This window comes from Mustela nigripes, chromosome 14 (assembly GCF_022355385.1).
Source record: "Mustela nigripes isolate SB6536 chromosome 14, MUSNIG.SB6536, whole genome shotgun sequence".
In the NCBI taxonomy this organism is placed as follows: domain Eukaryota; kingdom Metazoa; phylum Chordata; class Mammalia; order Carnivora; family Mustelidae; genus Mustela; species Mustela nigripes.
Window position 1 is genome coordinate 100,828,838 of NC_081570.1, and position 15,342 is coordinate 100,844,179.

A 15,342-nucleotide genomic window follows, 5' to 3' on the forward strand; every position below is an offset into this window, starting at 1 on the left:
GAATGAGCACAGGCAGACAGTGTCAGGCAGAGGCAGAGGGAGAAGCAGGCTCCCTGCTGAGCAAGGAGCCTGATGTGGGACTCGATCTCAGGATGCTGGGATCATGACCTGAGCCGAAGGCAGCTGCTTAACCAACTGAGCCACCCAGGCATCCCCCTTTATTGTGGCATTTTAAAGAAATTGTTGAAGAATAAATAAGTAATGGTTTATGTAAGAACATTTATTATGATTACTTTTAGTTATTGTCTACACAGACTGGAAAAACTTGTGACTTTACATATATTTTCATAAACATTTCTTCTTTTAGCTGACATTGAACCTACTCAATAATATGGATCAATAATAAGGGCAAAACACTTACCTAGTATTTTCCACACACCAGGAGCTGTTGTAACCCCTTTTACATGAAATGAAATCATTTCATCTTTACTACCATTTTATGCTTGAGAACCTCATGGCACAAAGAGGTTGAGTAACTTGCTCAAGTTCACAAAAGCTAGCAAGTGATGGAGCCTAGAACTGAACAGTCTGGCTCCAGGGCCTGTGCTTTGAGCCACTTTACTGTATTATTTCATATTTATATAAAATAGATATAAATGTCTGTCACCTCTTACAAGCTGTGACAGTTTAAAATGGGGAAAGGTTTCAGTCTTGGAAGCACTTATATGTGATATTTCCAAGCAAAAACTGTGAAATAGAGAAGTGTGTCACCCACTTATTAAGTTATTTGCTTTCCGATCCAGCACAAACCCATAGCCCTTGAGTGATTTTAATCGGTTTTTAAAGTTGTATTGGAGCGCCTGGGTGACTCAGTCAGCTAAGCATCTGACTCTTGGTTTTGTCCCCCTCCCCAAATAAATAAATAAAATATTTTTTAAAAATCAGGTTTTAACAGTCTCTCTCTCTCTCTCTTTCTATACATACATATATATATATATATATATATATATTCTTTAAATTTTATTATTTTCACTGAAGTATAGTTGACACATAATGTTGCATTGGTTTCAGGTGTGCAGTGTAGTGATTCAACAGGTCCTTACTGCTGTACTCACTGCAGGCGTAGCCACCACCTGTCACCGTATAACACTATCACAGTACCACTGACTCGATTCCCTGTATCCCTATGACTGGGAGCCTGTATCCAACTACCCTTCACCCATTTTGCCCATCCTCCCACCCTCCTCTCCTGTTCTTGATATTCTTAAATTATGTTTTCTCTACGTTTTTCTTCATCAGAGTTGTTTGGATTTTCAAAGAAACACATTTAGACTTTGTTGACTTTGTATAATTTTGTATATAACAACACCGTTCTGACTGTGGTTGATGATCAATATTCAGAGTTCTAGCTATTGTGTTTTTAAATTAAAGCAAGAATCTTATTCTTTTTATAGCCTTACTTTTGGGGGAACTAAGTCCCTCTAATTTACAGAATGCACAGATGCTAGACTGATAATTTGGTATATGGTGTTTAGTCCATTGTAGGCATTCAGTAAATGTTTCTTGGGTAGGCATCTATTGAGTGCCTTTCCTGTGGAAAACACAGCAGATGCCATGAGGCCCACAAAGATGAAAAATACTGTCCTTGTATTCGGAAAACTAATCTTTTCATTTGTGGAGTTAAAACAATAATCAAAACTTAGAAATCAGTGGTAGTCTCTTCTTTTCCTTACGACCCAATTCCCAATTCCCCTGACAGCCCAAATACAAGTATTTACCACTTATTTATAAAATGACTTCTTAGCTGAACATTTATTGACTGCATACTACACTTATGGAGTATAAGATGATGAATGAGGCATAGTCCTTACAATTCTGTAAAGCAGACATTATCATTGTAAGGAATACACAATAAATTTTTCCAGAGCTGATTGTTACCAAACTTGTCAGAGAACAACACACAAAAATATGGGTTAAGTCTTATTCTTTTTTATTGTCCAAAAAGTGTAGTCTCTAATTGTATATAATCCTTTTCACCAAAGAGAACTGGATTAATGGTGTTTCTTAGGCTTTTCCATAGAATTATCTCTAAAGGCAGAGAACTAATTTATAGCCCCTCCTAGCAAAGTCTGAGAACATAGTCCAAAGGAACAGAGCTCCTAAAAAATCTAATTTTTATAAAGCTAAATGTACTTGTTGGAGACTATGTTGTGTTACATTCAAGTTGAATGTAAAATATTTCTCTTACCATCCCCACATCTTTTGAGTAAAGTTGGCATTCCAGGAAGATGGACTCTGTTTTCACATGGCCTCTCATCGCCATGACACAGCACCCAAAACAGATACCTGGGTTTGCAAAGTAAGGGGCTGAGGGGTGACATTTAAACTTCTAACTGGTTTTGAAAGCTTTATAGCATACAAGCTGCCTCACCTAATAGTGCCTTTTAAAAGCGCTTTGACAAGAGCTGTGGTTACGAGGAAAAGGAGAGACCATTTTTACTAAATACCAAAATCATATTTTTCTGATTAACCTAGGTATCCTCCTCTTCAGCTTTACTGTATGAAATAGAAAATAGATTGATAGAACCTTTTGGGTTATAACTTGTCATCATGATCTCAACTGACTGATTCTTATGAATTCCATTTAGCGCTAGAAGAAGAACACCTGTAATGCAGGTCATGTTGTGTCTTTAGGTCAGTCTTCTGTCTCCCACCTTGTCTTTATCCTGGTAGTGATGCGGTATTCAAGATTTTGTGTGACTTGTTTGCTCTCCAAAACTTACTTTTTATAAATTAACTCTTCCAGGTAGGGAAAGTTACTGATTTGTAGAATATCCTATTACCTATTAAGGTTTTATGATAACTTGAAGAATGTAATAAGTTTGAATACTAACACTTTGCTTCTAAAATTTTGAATTTCTACTCTTTCTTACAGGCTATAGAGAAACATCTTATTAAGAAGTCCCGAGGAGGTCTCACCTTTATTGGAGAATGGAAAAATGGGCACTTGGAAAAGAAGATGGGGCATTTGGCCTGTTTTGCTGGGGGAATGTTTGCACTGGGAGCAGATGGTTCCAGAACGGATAAAGCTGGTCATTATTTAGAGCTAGGGGCAGAAATTGCACGTACATGTCATGAGTCATATGACAGAACTGGTAAGAGTGTTAATAACACTAACCACTTAGACTAACAACCTCTAAGTTAAAAATATATCCAGGAATTAGAAGGAAAATATATAGGCATTTGTCGCTTTAAAATAGTTATTCTAATACAGTAAATCATTTTTTTAAGAATTTTAATTTTAATTCTGGAGATGTGTTCATTTTTAAAAATTATTCTGAATTCTACTGATTTTATTAATAAAGATTTTTAAGAAATTGTTTTAAGCATGTCAGGTGGGGCATTTGAGGATGTGTGGAATGACATTATTTACTTTAATATAGTAAGAATCCATTTTAGCCATTCATTTCAGCTTCTGTAAAACTAGTTACTTAAAAGAACACAGAATTGGCTGATTGGGGTTACTTGTCTTGCATATCCTCTTGTGAAAATAAGAATGACCAAAAAATAATAGTAGTTATATTGAATGTATAATTGGTATCTGGGTCTTTTAGTAGTCTCTTAGTCAATTCACCGATAATTTGGGGATTAATTGTGCCTTAGACAAAAAGGATCCTCTGTTGCTTTAGGCAAATATGTTATGTTATGTAATATTACTGGGTTGCAGGGTCCTTACTTGGAAAATGAGATGGTTCTCAGTGGTGAAAAGGATTGTTCTTAGGGGTGGGGAAAAATATTTTTATTTATTTTATTTTGAAATATATAAAGACTAGATATATATACAGTCATGGATAGATAAACATATTTGATCAAATGCTGGCCTTGTTGATGAACAGGATAGAAGTTCTCTAACAAAATATATTGATGAGTTGTTAATCAAAATTTCATGGAGAGAGAAGGCAATCAGGTTTTTTTTTTTTTAAAAGATTTTATTTATTTAACAGACAGAGATCACAAGTAGGCAGAGAGACAGGCAGAGAGAGAGGGGGAAGCAGGCTCTCCACTGAGCAGAGAGCCTTGGACTGAGGTCCCAGGACCCTGAGATCACGACCGAGCCGAAGGCAGAGGCTTTAACCACACTGAGCCACCCAGGCGCCTCGGCAATCAGGTTTTTTAACAGACTTCAAAAAGGATTGAGAAATACTAAAGTAGACCTTCCAAGATTTTTTTTTCTAGTTTTAAAAAAGCGTTTCTATATGAAATAATGGAAAATGAGTTCACAAAAAGACTAAAAACTAGTAATTTCTGTTTGCGATTTCAGAAGTTGAGTTGCTTTTATGAAATAACTGAATTTCCATTTTAGGATTTATATAATAAGGAGTTGAACTTATGGTGAAATTGACCTTTTAGTTCCCTCAGTAACTCAGGGATTCCATTTCTTGACAAAAACAACTAAGTCAAAAGGACTTTGAAGTGGATGTTATTTTGGAGTGGATTAGTGTTTTTATGTAGTACTTAAAAAGTTGGTGATCTAATTATAAGTAGAAGCTAAGTTATATTAACATGTTGACCATATGGAGTATCAAGTGTATATTTAAAATACAGCTAAAATCAGTAAAACCCTGAGGATCACAATGGATATTTGGTATGCTTATTATGATAGAGACTTGTTATGCAGGTTTTGACCACAAATGAAATAAAAGATAAAAAAAATTGTAGGGTTTTACAGAGCAGACATATTAAAAATATGATATACTATTGTTAATAATTAATACTATTAATTATTCACTCCATTAAAAGTGAACACCTCTGATGTGCCAAGCCTTACACTGGGTGCTTGCAGATGAAAGTGTGAATAAGACCTATCTCCTACCTTTGAGGAATTATAGAATACCAGAGTTAGGAGAGGATTCCCTGACTGTCACATTTCATAGACATTGCTGATGCTGATAGGAAGTACTGTGATACTGTAGAAAGGAAATGTGCCTACGATTGAAAAGCCCCATGTTCCACTATTTATTATCTCTGAGCTTTAGACAACTCGTTTAACCTGCCTAAGACTCAGGTGCTCCATCTGCAAAAAACTGGAACAACAATACCTACCCTGTCTTCCTCAGTATGTTGGTTCTCATGGTCACTATTACATGGCAAGTCAGTGACCTTGTGACCTTCTTTGCCATGGTATGCCCCAAAAGATAACTGTTTGATTTGTGTCCTGTATTTTCAAGTCTTTCACTGTTTTTGCGTATCTTTAATCTCGACTTAAATCCTTTAATTAAACGGTATAGTCCTAGTGTTGCTTCCTTCCCACTTGGTAATTACATCTCCTGTGTTTTGGTATAGCTGTGCTAGAATTTTTTGGCCGGCTTATTTAAAAATATCCACTCACTTTTTAGTAGTGATTCTAGCTGAATTCATACCATAAAGACTTTGGAATTTCACTTTCATTTGTTATTGGAATTAGAATTAATACTAATGCAAAATTTGGTAGTCCTCATATTTCATCTTCTTGATGAGCATGGTCTTCTGCTAAATAATTTAACAAGGTTTGTAGGAAACATTGCTGAATCTGTTCATGAAACCAAGTAGTAACTTAGTGTAGTTTCAGACCTATTGTATCTATATGGGAAGCTAGATTGATAGATTATTTCAGTTTATTCTGAGATATAAGGCAGAATTGGTGCCAAATGAGGTCTTAGACTTTAGAGTCTAAGAGTACTGTCCCCCACCCCCGTTTCTAGATTTAAAACAAAACAAACAAAAAACCCCAAAACTCCTGAACATGAATAAAATAATGACTTAATTAATTTAATTTACTTCTTACTGAAGTTGGCTAAGGTCTTCCCTGGACCAAGTGCAATATATTACATTTTGGGAGAAATTTTAATGTTTACATACATATAACATATTCAGTGGACAAGAGAGCCATTGGACATGGAGTTTTGGACATAACTCTTTTCTTCCTTAAAGGAAGTTAATAGGGAAATAGTTTAAGTTCTTCCTTTACTGTTAGCCTTCTGAAACTGAAGTCCAACCACCTATCCCAGTATATTCCTCATGCTTTTTTATCTTTTGTTGGATTACTTTTCCTGACCTAAGATGCTTATTTTTCCCATCTCTACAGACTCTATCTGGAAGAGCCCTGTGCCTTACAAACTTATCTATGCCACCTTTAAATGTATTTTTCACTGTCTTACTATTGACCTTTGTCACATTTGATATTTTATTCTGATTTTTTTTTATTTGTGCATGTCTCTTCAGTTTGCTTACATTATATGATTTTTGCATCCTCTTAGAGTTCTTTTTACCCAGGTACTAAATTATTTATGGTTTCAACTCATTTTTACTTGCTGGATTAGTTAGTTTCCTTCTGGAAGTGAAGTACAAGTATAAATGGGAAATTTAAGCTAGAAAATAGAAATTAAGTGCAAGATTATTAGGAAATTATTTTTTATCATTCTTAAACAAAGGAACACCTAAGAAATAATGCCCTCAGAAACACAAAACTAGTGATTTGACCAGCCTAATGGATATAATTGGTACATAATTTAGGCTTTTGCATTCTTATTTACCAACTTCTCACAAAGCAGATATGTTCTCTTCCTGGTATGTCTTTTTTGTGAAGTTGTGAATGGCCAATCAGAGAGAGAGAATTTTTAGTGAGAAGTTTAAAATATTAGTATCATGCAGCCAATTTCTACTTCCAGTTCAGGCAGTATTATCATTACAGAAGTTACTGTCTCATTTAACATTAGCCTTAAGATTAACATTTGAAAACTTCATATGATCACCTCTTAGCATTCATTCTTTGAGAAAGGAAAAACACAAGAAATTCAGATAAAATGACTTACTCTACTCTATTGGATTGCCATCATCTCATTGCTTATGGTGTTTAACTTTTATTGTCATTTTTTTTTTCCATTTATTCATTTGACGGAGATCACAAGCAGGCAGAGAGAGAGAGAGGGAAACAGGCTGCCTGCTGAGCAGAGAGCCCGATGCGGGGCTCGATCCCAGAACCCCGGGATCATGACCCGATCCAAAGGCAGAGGCTTTAACCCACTGAGCCACCCAGGCGCCCCAACTTTTATTGTCATTTTAAAAACATTTATTAAATGCCAAATCATATTTGACCATATCCTGACCTTGTTAATAAACAGGATAGAAGTTCTTTAATAAAAAATATTGATGAGTTGTTGGTTAATCCTAACCTCAAATCCCATTGAAGAGCTAGCTGGTAAAAGCTTTATGTGCACACAGAGTTATGCATATGGTTTCACAGGCTTCTTGGCAGAACACTGTCTTCTTCTGGAGCCTGTCACAGAGTTCATGACCCTCAGGTTGAAAATCTCTTGCTTGAGTTCTGCTTTAGTTCTCTTAGACTTAGCGGTTAATTCTTCTGGATCACATATTTTGCTTTCAGTAGAACAATCAACCATTGGTACAAGGCTTTTGGTTTTGTGTATTTTCTTGGAGGTGATGGTTGGTGAGAAAGACTTGGTTTTCACATTTGTATGGGATTACTTAGAGCTTATAGTGTCTCCCTTGTAGTGCTGAAATTTGCTACAGCAACCCATGTCGTGCCAGCAACTGTGGCATGGTTCTGTTTGTGGTCTCCCAGCATTATAGTTCTTGTTTTACCTTTTCTTTTCTGAGAAAACATAAAAATGTCTAGCATTTTTTGAAAGAGATGAGAGACCTTGAAACTACCCCTAAAAGGAAAGAAAAATGGCAGCTGAGAATGTAATTATGTGTGAGCCCAACATCCCAGTGGAAGATGACTTCACATTGATCAGATTTAAGGTGCTTGGTGTGATTAGAAAGAGGTTATTGAAAAGACTTTAATGTAGTGCTGTATTCTAGCCTGAATGGAAATCATGTCATTCAAAAAATAGAATGTAGTGTTGAAATTTATGTGTAATGGCCCTGTTTTATTCAAATTGATAAATGGGCAATACTGATGAAATTCTTGGTGATTGACAGTTTGAATCTCTTCCTTACTATATATACAGGGGCCATAGGAGAGAAGAGTTTATCTTTAAAACTGCTTTAAGTTTGAAAATACATTGCTTTTTATATACTGTAGGATGCTCAAAAAGTGTATCATCTACACCTTAATCTAATTCAAGATCTGAGCTCTAAAATGTTTTCTTACATATGTGTGTTCTATTTAAAAGGACTTTAAAATTGTTCTGACTTAAAAAAAATTATTCTGCACAGTACAATTATCTGCCTCATTTTATTTTTGAACAGAACAGAATATATAATGTGCTTATGTCTAGCTTTGCATTTGTTGCCAGAGGATTACTAGACTCTTGTCAGTATAGTTGGATTTAGCGGTATGTTGATGTGCATTATGTATGAGAAATATTTCATGTCAGGATAATAAGAATATTTATAAGGCTAGTATAGGAAAACCAAATGTGGATCTTTTAAAGTCACTGATTTTGCAAAACAGCCACAATAAAAATAAAACAAAATGAACATAACTTTACATTATACCCCATTCTTTCAGGGGAAAAAGAAGCTCTGGCGAACAAACACAAATGGTTTATTGTGCTCATTTGTTTCTTTTGTCATGTTACAGCATTAAAGCTGGGTCCTGAATCATTCAAGTTTGACGGTGCAGTAGAGGCTGTGGCAGTCCGGCAGGCTGAAAAGTATTACATCCTCCGTCCAGAAGTAATTGAAACCTATTGGTACCTATGGCGATTCACTCACGATCCAAGATATAGGCAGTGGGGCTGGGAAGCAGCACTGGTAAATAAGCCAATATTTCATTTTATGTGCAAGAGCATTAAATCAAGCCTGCCCACAGAGCTACATGTCCTCATCCATGTTACCTCATGTTCAGTAATTGTAGTGAGGCTTTATTTATCTGATGCAAAAACTCTGTTACTCAATTTAAGTTGCAAGTTTCTTTCTTTTCTTTTTCCTTTCCTTTTCTTTCTTTCTTTCTTTCAAGATTTTATTTGTTTGAGAGAGAGAGAGAGGGAGAGCACCAGCAGGGGAGGGAGGGGCAGAGCTCCCTCTGAGAGTAAGTAGAGTAGTAAGTAAGTAGACTCCCCACTGAGCACAGAGCCTATCCCTCTTGTAGGGCTTGATCCCAGGACCCTGAGATCATGACCTGAGCTGAAGTCATGATTTTGCTCAACCGAGTCTCCCGGGGGCCCCTTAAGTTAAGTTACTTAAGCAGTAGAAGTAAACCTTAGAATCCAGTTTAGTTCTTGATGAAAACTATTTTCCTCCTGATGTTCACTCATTCTTCTTCTTGAATAATGAAAAATCATTTAAAAGACATGATGGGTTTAAGTATGATTACACAGTTTCTTTACTTGCCAGTTAAGGCTTAACCTCTAGGAAAAAAAAAATCCTGAAACTGCCCAGACTCACAGCTGGGATAGATTACCCACTATTCACTTCAGCTTGTGTTCCAAGTAATTTCTTAGTGGACCATCATAAGAAGAATCAGTGAATTGTTAAAATTTTTCTAGATTGAAAGACTGTTTATTTACTTATCTATTTATGAGACATTTTTACTAGCTAGTAAGTAAAGAAGTCAAGTGGTTTTTTCTTAAAATCCTAGCCTTTCAGAGAACCCCATGGCTGTCACTACCTAGAGAGAAAGAAAAATATTAGTCTTCTCATGAAAGTATAGCATATTCCTGGGAGTGAGGGAGTGTTTTATTCTTCGAGATACACTAATTATGACAAATAACAGTAATTATTACGGATATTCATATACCAGTTGTATAACTTAATGTTGCAGCCTAGACAGAATTATGACATTGTAGGGGAGGTAAATAATGTTAGTAAATATCTTTGGTAAGAATGTTCAAGATATGTTTTAGGGCAGAATGTAGACCAATTTATGTAAAAAAAAAAGGTTTCACAACTAGAGTATAAAGAACGTGAACTGAAATAATTACACTTTAAATTCAAGTTTCAGAAGATGCCATGATGAGGAAAGGCAGAGATGGAGATAAAAGAGGAAGATTTGTATCTTAATTCACATTTTAAATAGAAGTTGCTTCTGGACATACCCATGACGGATATGAAGAAGGTAAAGGGAAGACAGATTGAGACAGAAGAATAGTATCTTGTATGTCTTCTGTTTCTGTAGCTTTAGCTATTCCATTCACATCTTCAGACTTCCAAATTTGAGTATATTTGCATGAAAACTTGCCTTCAAGAAATTATCCTAAATGACTTAAAGATTTAGTCATGCCTCCCTGCCACTTTCACAGTATCCTTAAACTGCTCTTGATAGCTTTCTGGTGGTGAAGACACATGATCATTGTAGAAAACATGGCATTTAAAAACTCCTGAATTCAAAATATGTTTAAAATATTTAGATAAGAGGGTTGGCTCAGTTGGTTGAACAGCTGACTCTTGATTTCAGCTCAGGTCATGATTTCAGGGTCCTGGGATCAAGCCCTGTGTTGGTCTCCATGTTCAGTAGGGAGTCTGCTTGAAAACTCTTTCTTCCTCTTTCTCTCTCTGCTCCTCCCCCTGCACGTGCACATGCACTCTCTCCCCTCTCTTTTTTTCTCTCTTTCTCTTAAATAAGTCTTTTAAAAAAAAAATATTTAGATAAAGTACCAAACTCTTCGGTAAGACGACTTTTAAAACCCAGCTGTAGTAAAAATGGAACTATATAAAAATGAACAGCTTGATTAAATAAAAACTTTCGGTGTTAATTAGCTTTTCATTAGAAAAGAGGAATACCAGAAGAGTAAGAAAGGTAACAAGATTAGGAAAAAGAAGCCATGGCGGTAATGATTAAATAATTGTACCTTCATATGACAGTGTCTCAGGGTTATGTAGGGCAGAGAAAGAAAAGAACCACATGTGATTCAGCTTCTCGTGAATGGCTTATTTTTATAGTGATAGACCTGCATAAGCAGGATATTTGCTTCCTTTGAATTAAAAACAGGTTTGAGTGGGTGCCATTTGATTCCATGTATTTTATTTAGACATGTTCAGAGATGCAAGAAGAGATCTAAATTAAGAATTTTAGCTCACAGTTGGGCAGTAGAGCACAGTAGTTAATAATGTGGAGCAAATTACTATTCTTTGCCTTAGTTTTCCTGTCTGAAGTAGAGCCTATTGAGACACTTCATGGGTTGTTAGAGATTTTAATGTTATTACATATGAAGCCCTTACAAGACCCTCCAGCACGTAGCAAAAACTTCATAATGGTTAGCTTTTAATATTGTAATTATTGTAACAGCTATGTGGGTGGGTACATCCTGCCAGTTGGTACCACCTGTAATGCCTAACTTGTAGGATTGTAATATAATGTCTGTCATACAGTACGCTTGCAGTAAATATTACCTCATTGCTACTACTAGGGAGAGCTCCTAGGTAATAACTTTTTTCAAAGCATGTTTTGGATTGTTTATTCTTAGAAGTGAAAAAAAAATTGTCTTTGAAATTTAATTCAAGCTAACCTCCCCTGGTTTGCCAAAATTAATGAGGGTTTATTGTGCTAGACAGGTCTCTAATTCAGAGTGAGTAGTCCAAACTTGACTTTCCCAAGTGAAGAAAATGTAAGATGTTTTTGAAAGATTAAAGAGTTTTGGAGAGGGAAAAGTTCCACAGGAAACAGGATACCTCAGTTAATTTTTCCAGTGCAAGAATATTTCCATTTGATAATAAATCTTATTCTTAACCTGTCAAATTCTTACATAGATCTTTGTGAACTTTTGACTACGGTTCCTTAATTTGTCCTTCAAAACTTGATATTCTGTGGAATTAATTGTTTTGTCTGATTGCTTTCACAGGCTATTGAAAAGTATTGCCGAGTCAGTGGTGGTTTTTCTGGGGTGAAGGATGTGTATTCTTCTACTCCCACACATGATGATGTACAGCAGAGTTTCTTTCTTGCTGAGACATTAAAGTAAGTAGATGCCTTTAAAAAGTTTTTATTGTGGGCTGGTTTTGCTGTATGATCACTACATGATGAATTATGACTGTGTGGTATGTTACACTAGGTTTTATTACAAATATCTTTTTTTTTTTAAGATTTTATTTATTTATTTGACAGAGAGAGATCACAAGTAGGCAGAGAGGCAGGCAGAGAGAGAGAGAGGAGGAAACAGGTTCCCTGCTGAGCAGAGAGTCCGATGCGGGACTCGATCCCAGGACCCTGGGATCATGACCTGAGCCGAAGGCAGCGGCTTAACCCACTGAGACACCCAGGCGCCCATTACAAATATCTTTTTATGTAATTGGGTCTTAAATTTTTAGCTGCATCTCAAGAAGAGTGACATTAACTATGAGGTAGATGTTTTGTCAAGTAAGAGTTTAGTACCTTCATTTTGTCCTTGGCTCTGTGGTGTGCATTGGAATTCCCTGGAAGACTCCTGAAAACATGCATCACTTGGGCCATACCCACAGAGTTTCTGATTTAGTAGGTCTTAAGGCCAAACCTAAGAATCTGCATTTCTGATGGATTCTCAGCTGATACTCATGATGCTGGTCCTGGGACCACACCTGAACTCTCTACTCTGGCTAATGAAATCAGTTCAGAATAATCATGGAGTTTTAAAGGTCCTAGAGGATATATGATCATAGTTATGCATCCTCCCTATGAGGTTTCCTCTAAAGATATACATAAAAGGAAGGGGGGGGAGACAGCTATTACTTGAGTTTATTCAGAACTCCAGGCAGAGCTCTATAAATTGACCTGGAAGAAGGTGGAGGCTTGAAATGTGTCCGCTTCCCTAAGGACCTACAAAGTAAATATCTTTTGATAACCTCTCTTAAATTTCATAAATTTCCTGTCTGCCTATTCCTGAATGCTTCATAAACTGTCATTTCATTTGTTCAAAAAAAAGTATTTTCAACTCCAGTAAGGATCATTTGTCGCATTTGGTTGTCATGTCTCTCTGGTTTTCTTTAACCTAGAGCAGTGTTCCATTTTGCTTCTGTCTTCTATGACTTTGACATAAGTGTTCAGGCTAGTTGCTCTGGAGAAAGTCCTTTAGATATTTGTGCTTTGTTTCTTTGTGATCGGATTTAGGTTAAATGTTTTGGGCATGATATTATATAGATGATGTGTCCTCATTGCATCCTCTAAAGAGGCACATGATAAAAGGTTAACCCATTACTGGTAACTCCAAGTTTGATCATAAGGTTAGATTCGATTAACGTAAAGAATCTTACTTGTTGGGGCACCTGGATGACTCAGTGGGTTAAAGCCTCTGCCTTCGGCTCAGGTCATAATCTCAGGGTCCTGGGATGGAGTCCCACATTGGGCTCTCTGCTCAGTGGGGAGCCTGCCCCCCCCCCAGCCTGCCTCTCTGCCTACTTATGATCTCTCTCTCTGTCAAATAAATAAATAAAATCTTTAAAAAAAAAGAAGAAGAAGAAGAATCTTTCTTGTTTTTTGTGAGTGATAAGTGATCTGTGGAGTGGTAACTCCCTGATTGGGTAAATATCCTTTTTCCAATAGTCTTTCACCCAGTGTTACTAGCATCTTACTCAATCAACTATTACTGTAGTAGTGGTCAAATGCTGATTCTGAGGCTTCTAGTCTTAAAAAGAAATTACTTGATTTTCAACATTTGTATACCATTTTCTTCATATCACTCTTCTGCTCAAAAAGCCACAGCTCAAAAAGCTCATCTCTAGCATCATTTCTCATTTCTTTTACTATAGATTCTATCCTTAAATCAAGCTATAGTCAAATATATATATATATATATATATGAATATACATATGGAATATATATATTCCTTTGCATTTCATTGCCTATTTCATATTTCATTGGCTCTGACAGAAATACCTTACGATTTCTATCAATTCCCCTCTCTTATTTCTAAATTCATATCTCACCTGTTACAGATTGGCTTTCATAATTCTAATTCCTCATCAATATAGACCTTGAGTACTTTAGTACATGGGATAGGGCTGCAAATTTGTGCCATGCTGCCTTTCCCTTTCCAGTATGTGTATGGAATATCTCCAGATCACCAGTTGACCACCTTGGTACTGCAGAGTTCAGAAAGAATCCATTTGAACACAGCACTCTAGGTAACCAGTTTATTTATAAATAAATATGTGTATATATATATGTAGAGAGAGAGACACACACACACACAACAGTACTAACTACAATACTAACTATAATACTCAACTTCTAGAAAAACACATATATGTTTGGATCAATAAAAATGAAAAAAATCAAACAAGAACAATCAATTTTACAGGTAATTATAACAACATCTAGACTGAAGAAATTATTACAGTTGAGTACTACATTCAGCCCCAAGCTTCTTGGTAGTTAAAGCAAAAAGAAAGCATTTTGTTCAGTGTCATTCTCATCTTTGTGAGTTGGGAGAATGTATTACTGTAACAAATGAGACTGAATTTTTTTTTTTAACCGCTAAATTTTAAGATGACTTAATTTGATAGCTCATTATTAAAGACTGAAATACTAGATGAAGCATATAAAAATGCCCTTTTTATAGGTCAAAAAGAGTTGAATACTAGGAATTTTACTTGGTTCAACCTAGTTCAACCTAGTATAAAATGTTATAGAAGATGTCAGACTATTAATGTGACTTATTCTTTATAAAAACTTGTGGCATTTGAATCAAGACATTTCTGTGAAGACTAATATAGGTTTATGTGTTCTTACTATTAACATAGAGCTTAAAACTCTATAGAGCCATGAAGACTAGTATGATTTCCTAGATTTTTCTTAAATACCAACTAAACAGGAGTGGTTCAGATTTATTGTTAATTCATTACAGGGCAATAATCCATTAGTTGTAGCTACCAGAGATGGCAGCTGATTAGCTTGGCAGTGGCAAAGTTAAGTGTAAAAGCCTGTGGTCTTCACCTAGTTGAGGGCCATTTAACCTGGGGTGATATACTATATCTAGATGGACTATAGCTGTAGGTAGACATTTTCCTCCAGAAGATAAGATGCTGTGTCCTCTTCCCTTGCTTCCCTTAGTAGTTGCTAATTTGTTTATTCCTATAGCATATATACTGATGGCACAATAAAAACTATGTAATCAGTAAGGTCAGAGATAGATTTCTTCAAAGCCTCTTTCCTTAAAACCCTTACATTCTATTAGAGGAAATAAAACACGTGCAGATTTGTAAAAAAAAATGTTAAAAATAGTACATAAGAGAAATGTTAATAAAAAGCAAGTTTTCTCAAGGAGGAAGAGTTTACTTAACCTAGAAAGCATAAAGAAAGACTTCCTGAAAGTGGTGGCATTTAAACCAGACCTGAAAGCAAGATGAATAGAGTAGGATGAGTTCATATTTGGGGAGTAGCTATAAGGCAGACAATGAAATATTAAGGATGAGATATAAGCACTCTTTAGTGTAACTGACGGTTGCTAGTTTCTTATGAGATACAGAGATTTGGAAAGAAGGAA

At 35.8% G+C, this 15,342-nt stretch overlaps 1 protein-coding gene across 2 annotated transcripts in view; it reads left to right on the forward strand.

Moving 5' to 3' along the window:
* Window positions 1–15,342, forward strand: part of MAN1A2 (mannosidase alpha class 1A member 2) — a 202,172-nt gene that overhangs the window by 158,992 nt on the left and 27,838 nt on the right. The window contains exons 10-12 of one of the 2 annotated variants that reach the window (XM_059375859.1): window positions 2,876–3,095; window positions 8,528–8,700; window positions 11,727–11,842. In XM_059375859.1, the coding sequence (XP_059231842.1) occupies window positions 2,876–3,095; window positions 8,528–8,700; window positions 11,727–11,842 (509 nt within the window). The remainder of the gene's footprint in view (window positions 1–2,875; window positions 3,096–8,527; window positions 8,701–11,726; window positions 11,843–15,342) is intronic. The other variant, XM_059375861.1, reaches the window with a different exon arrangement.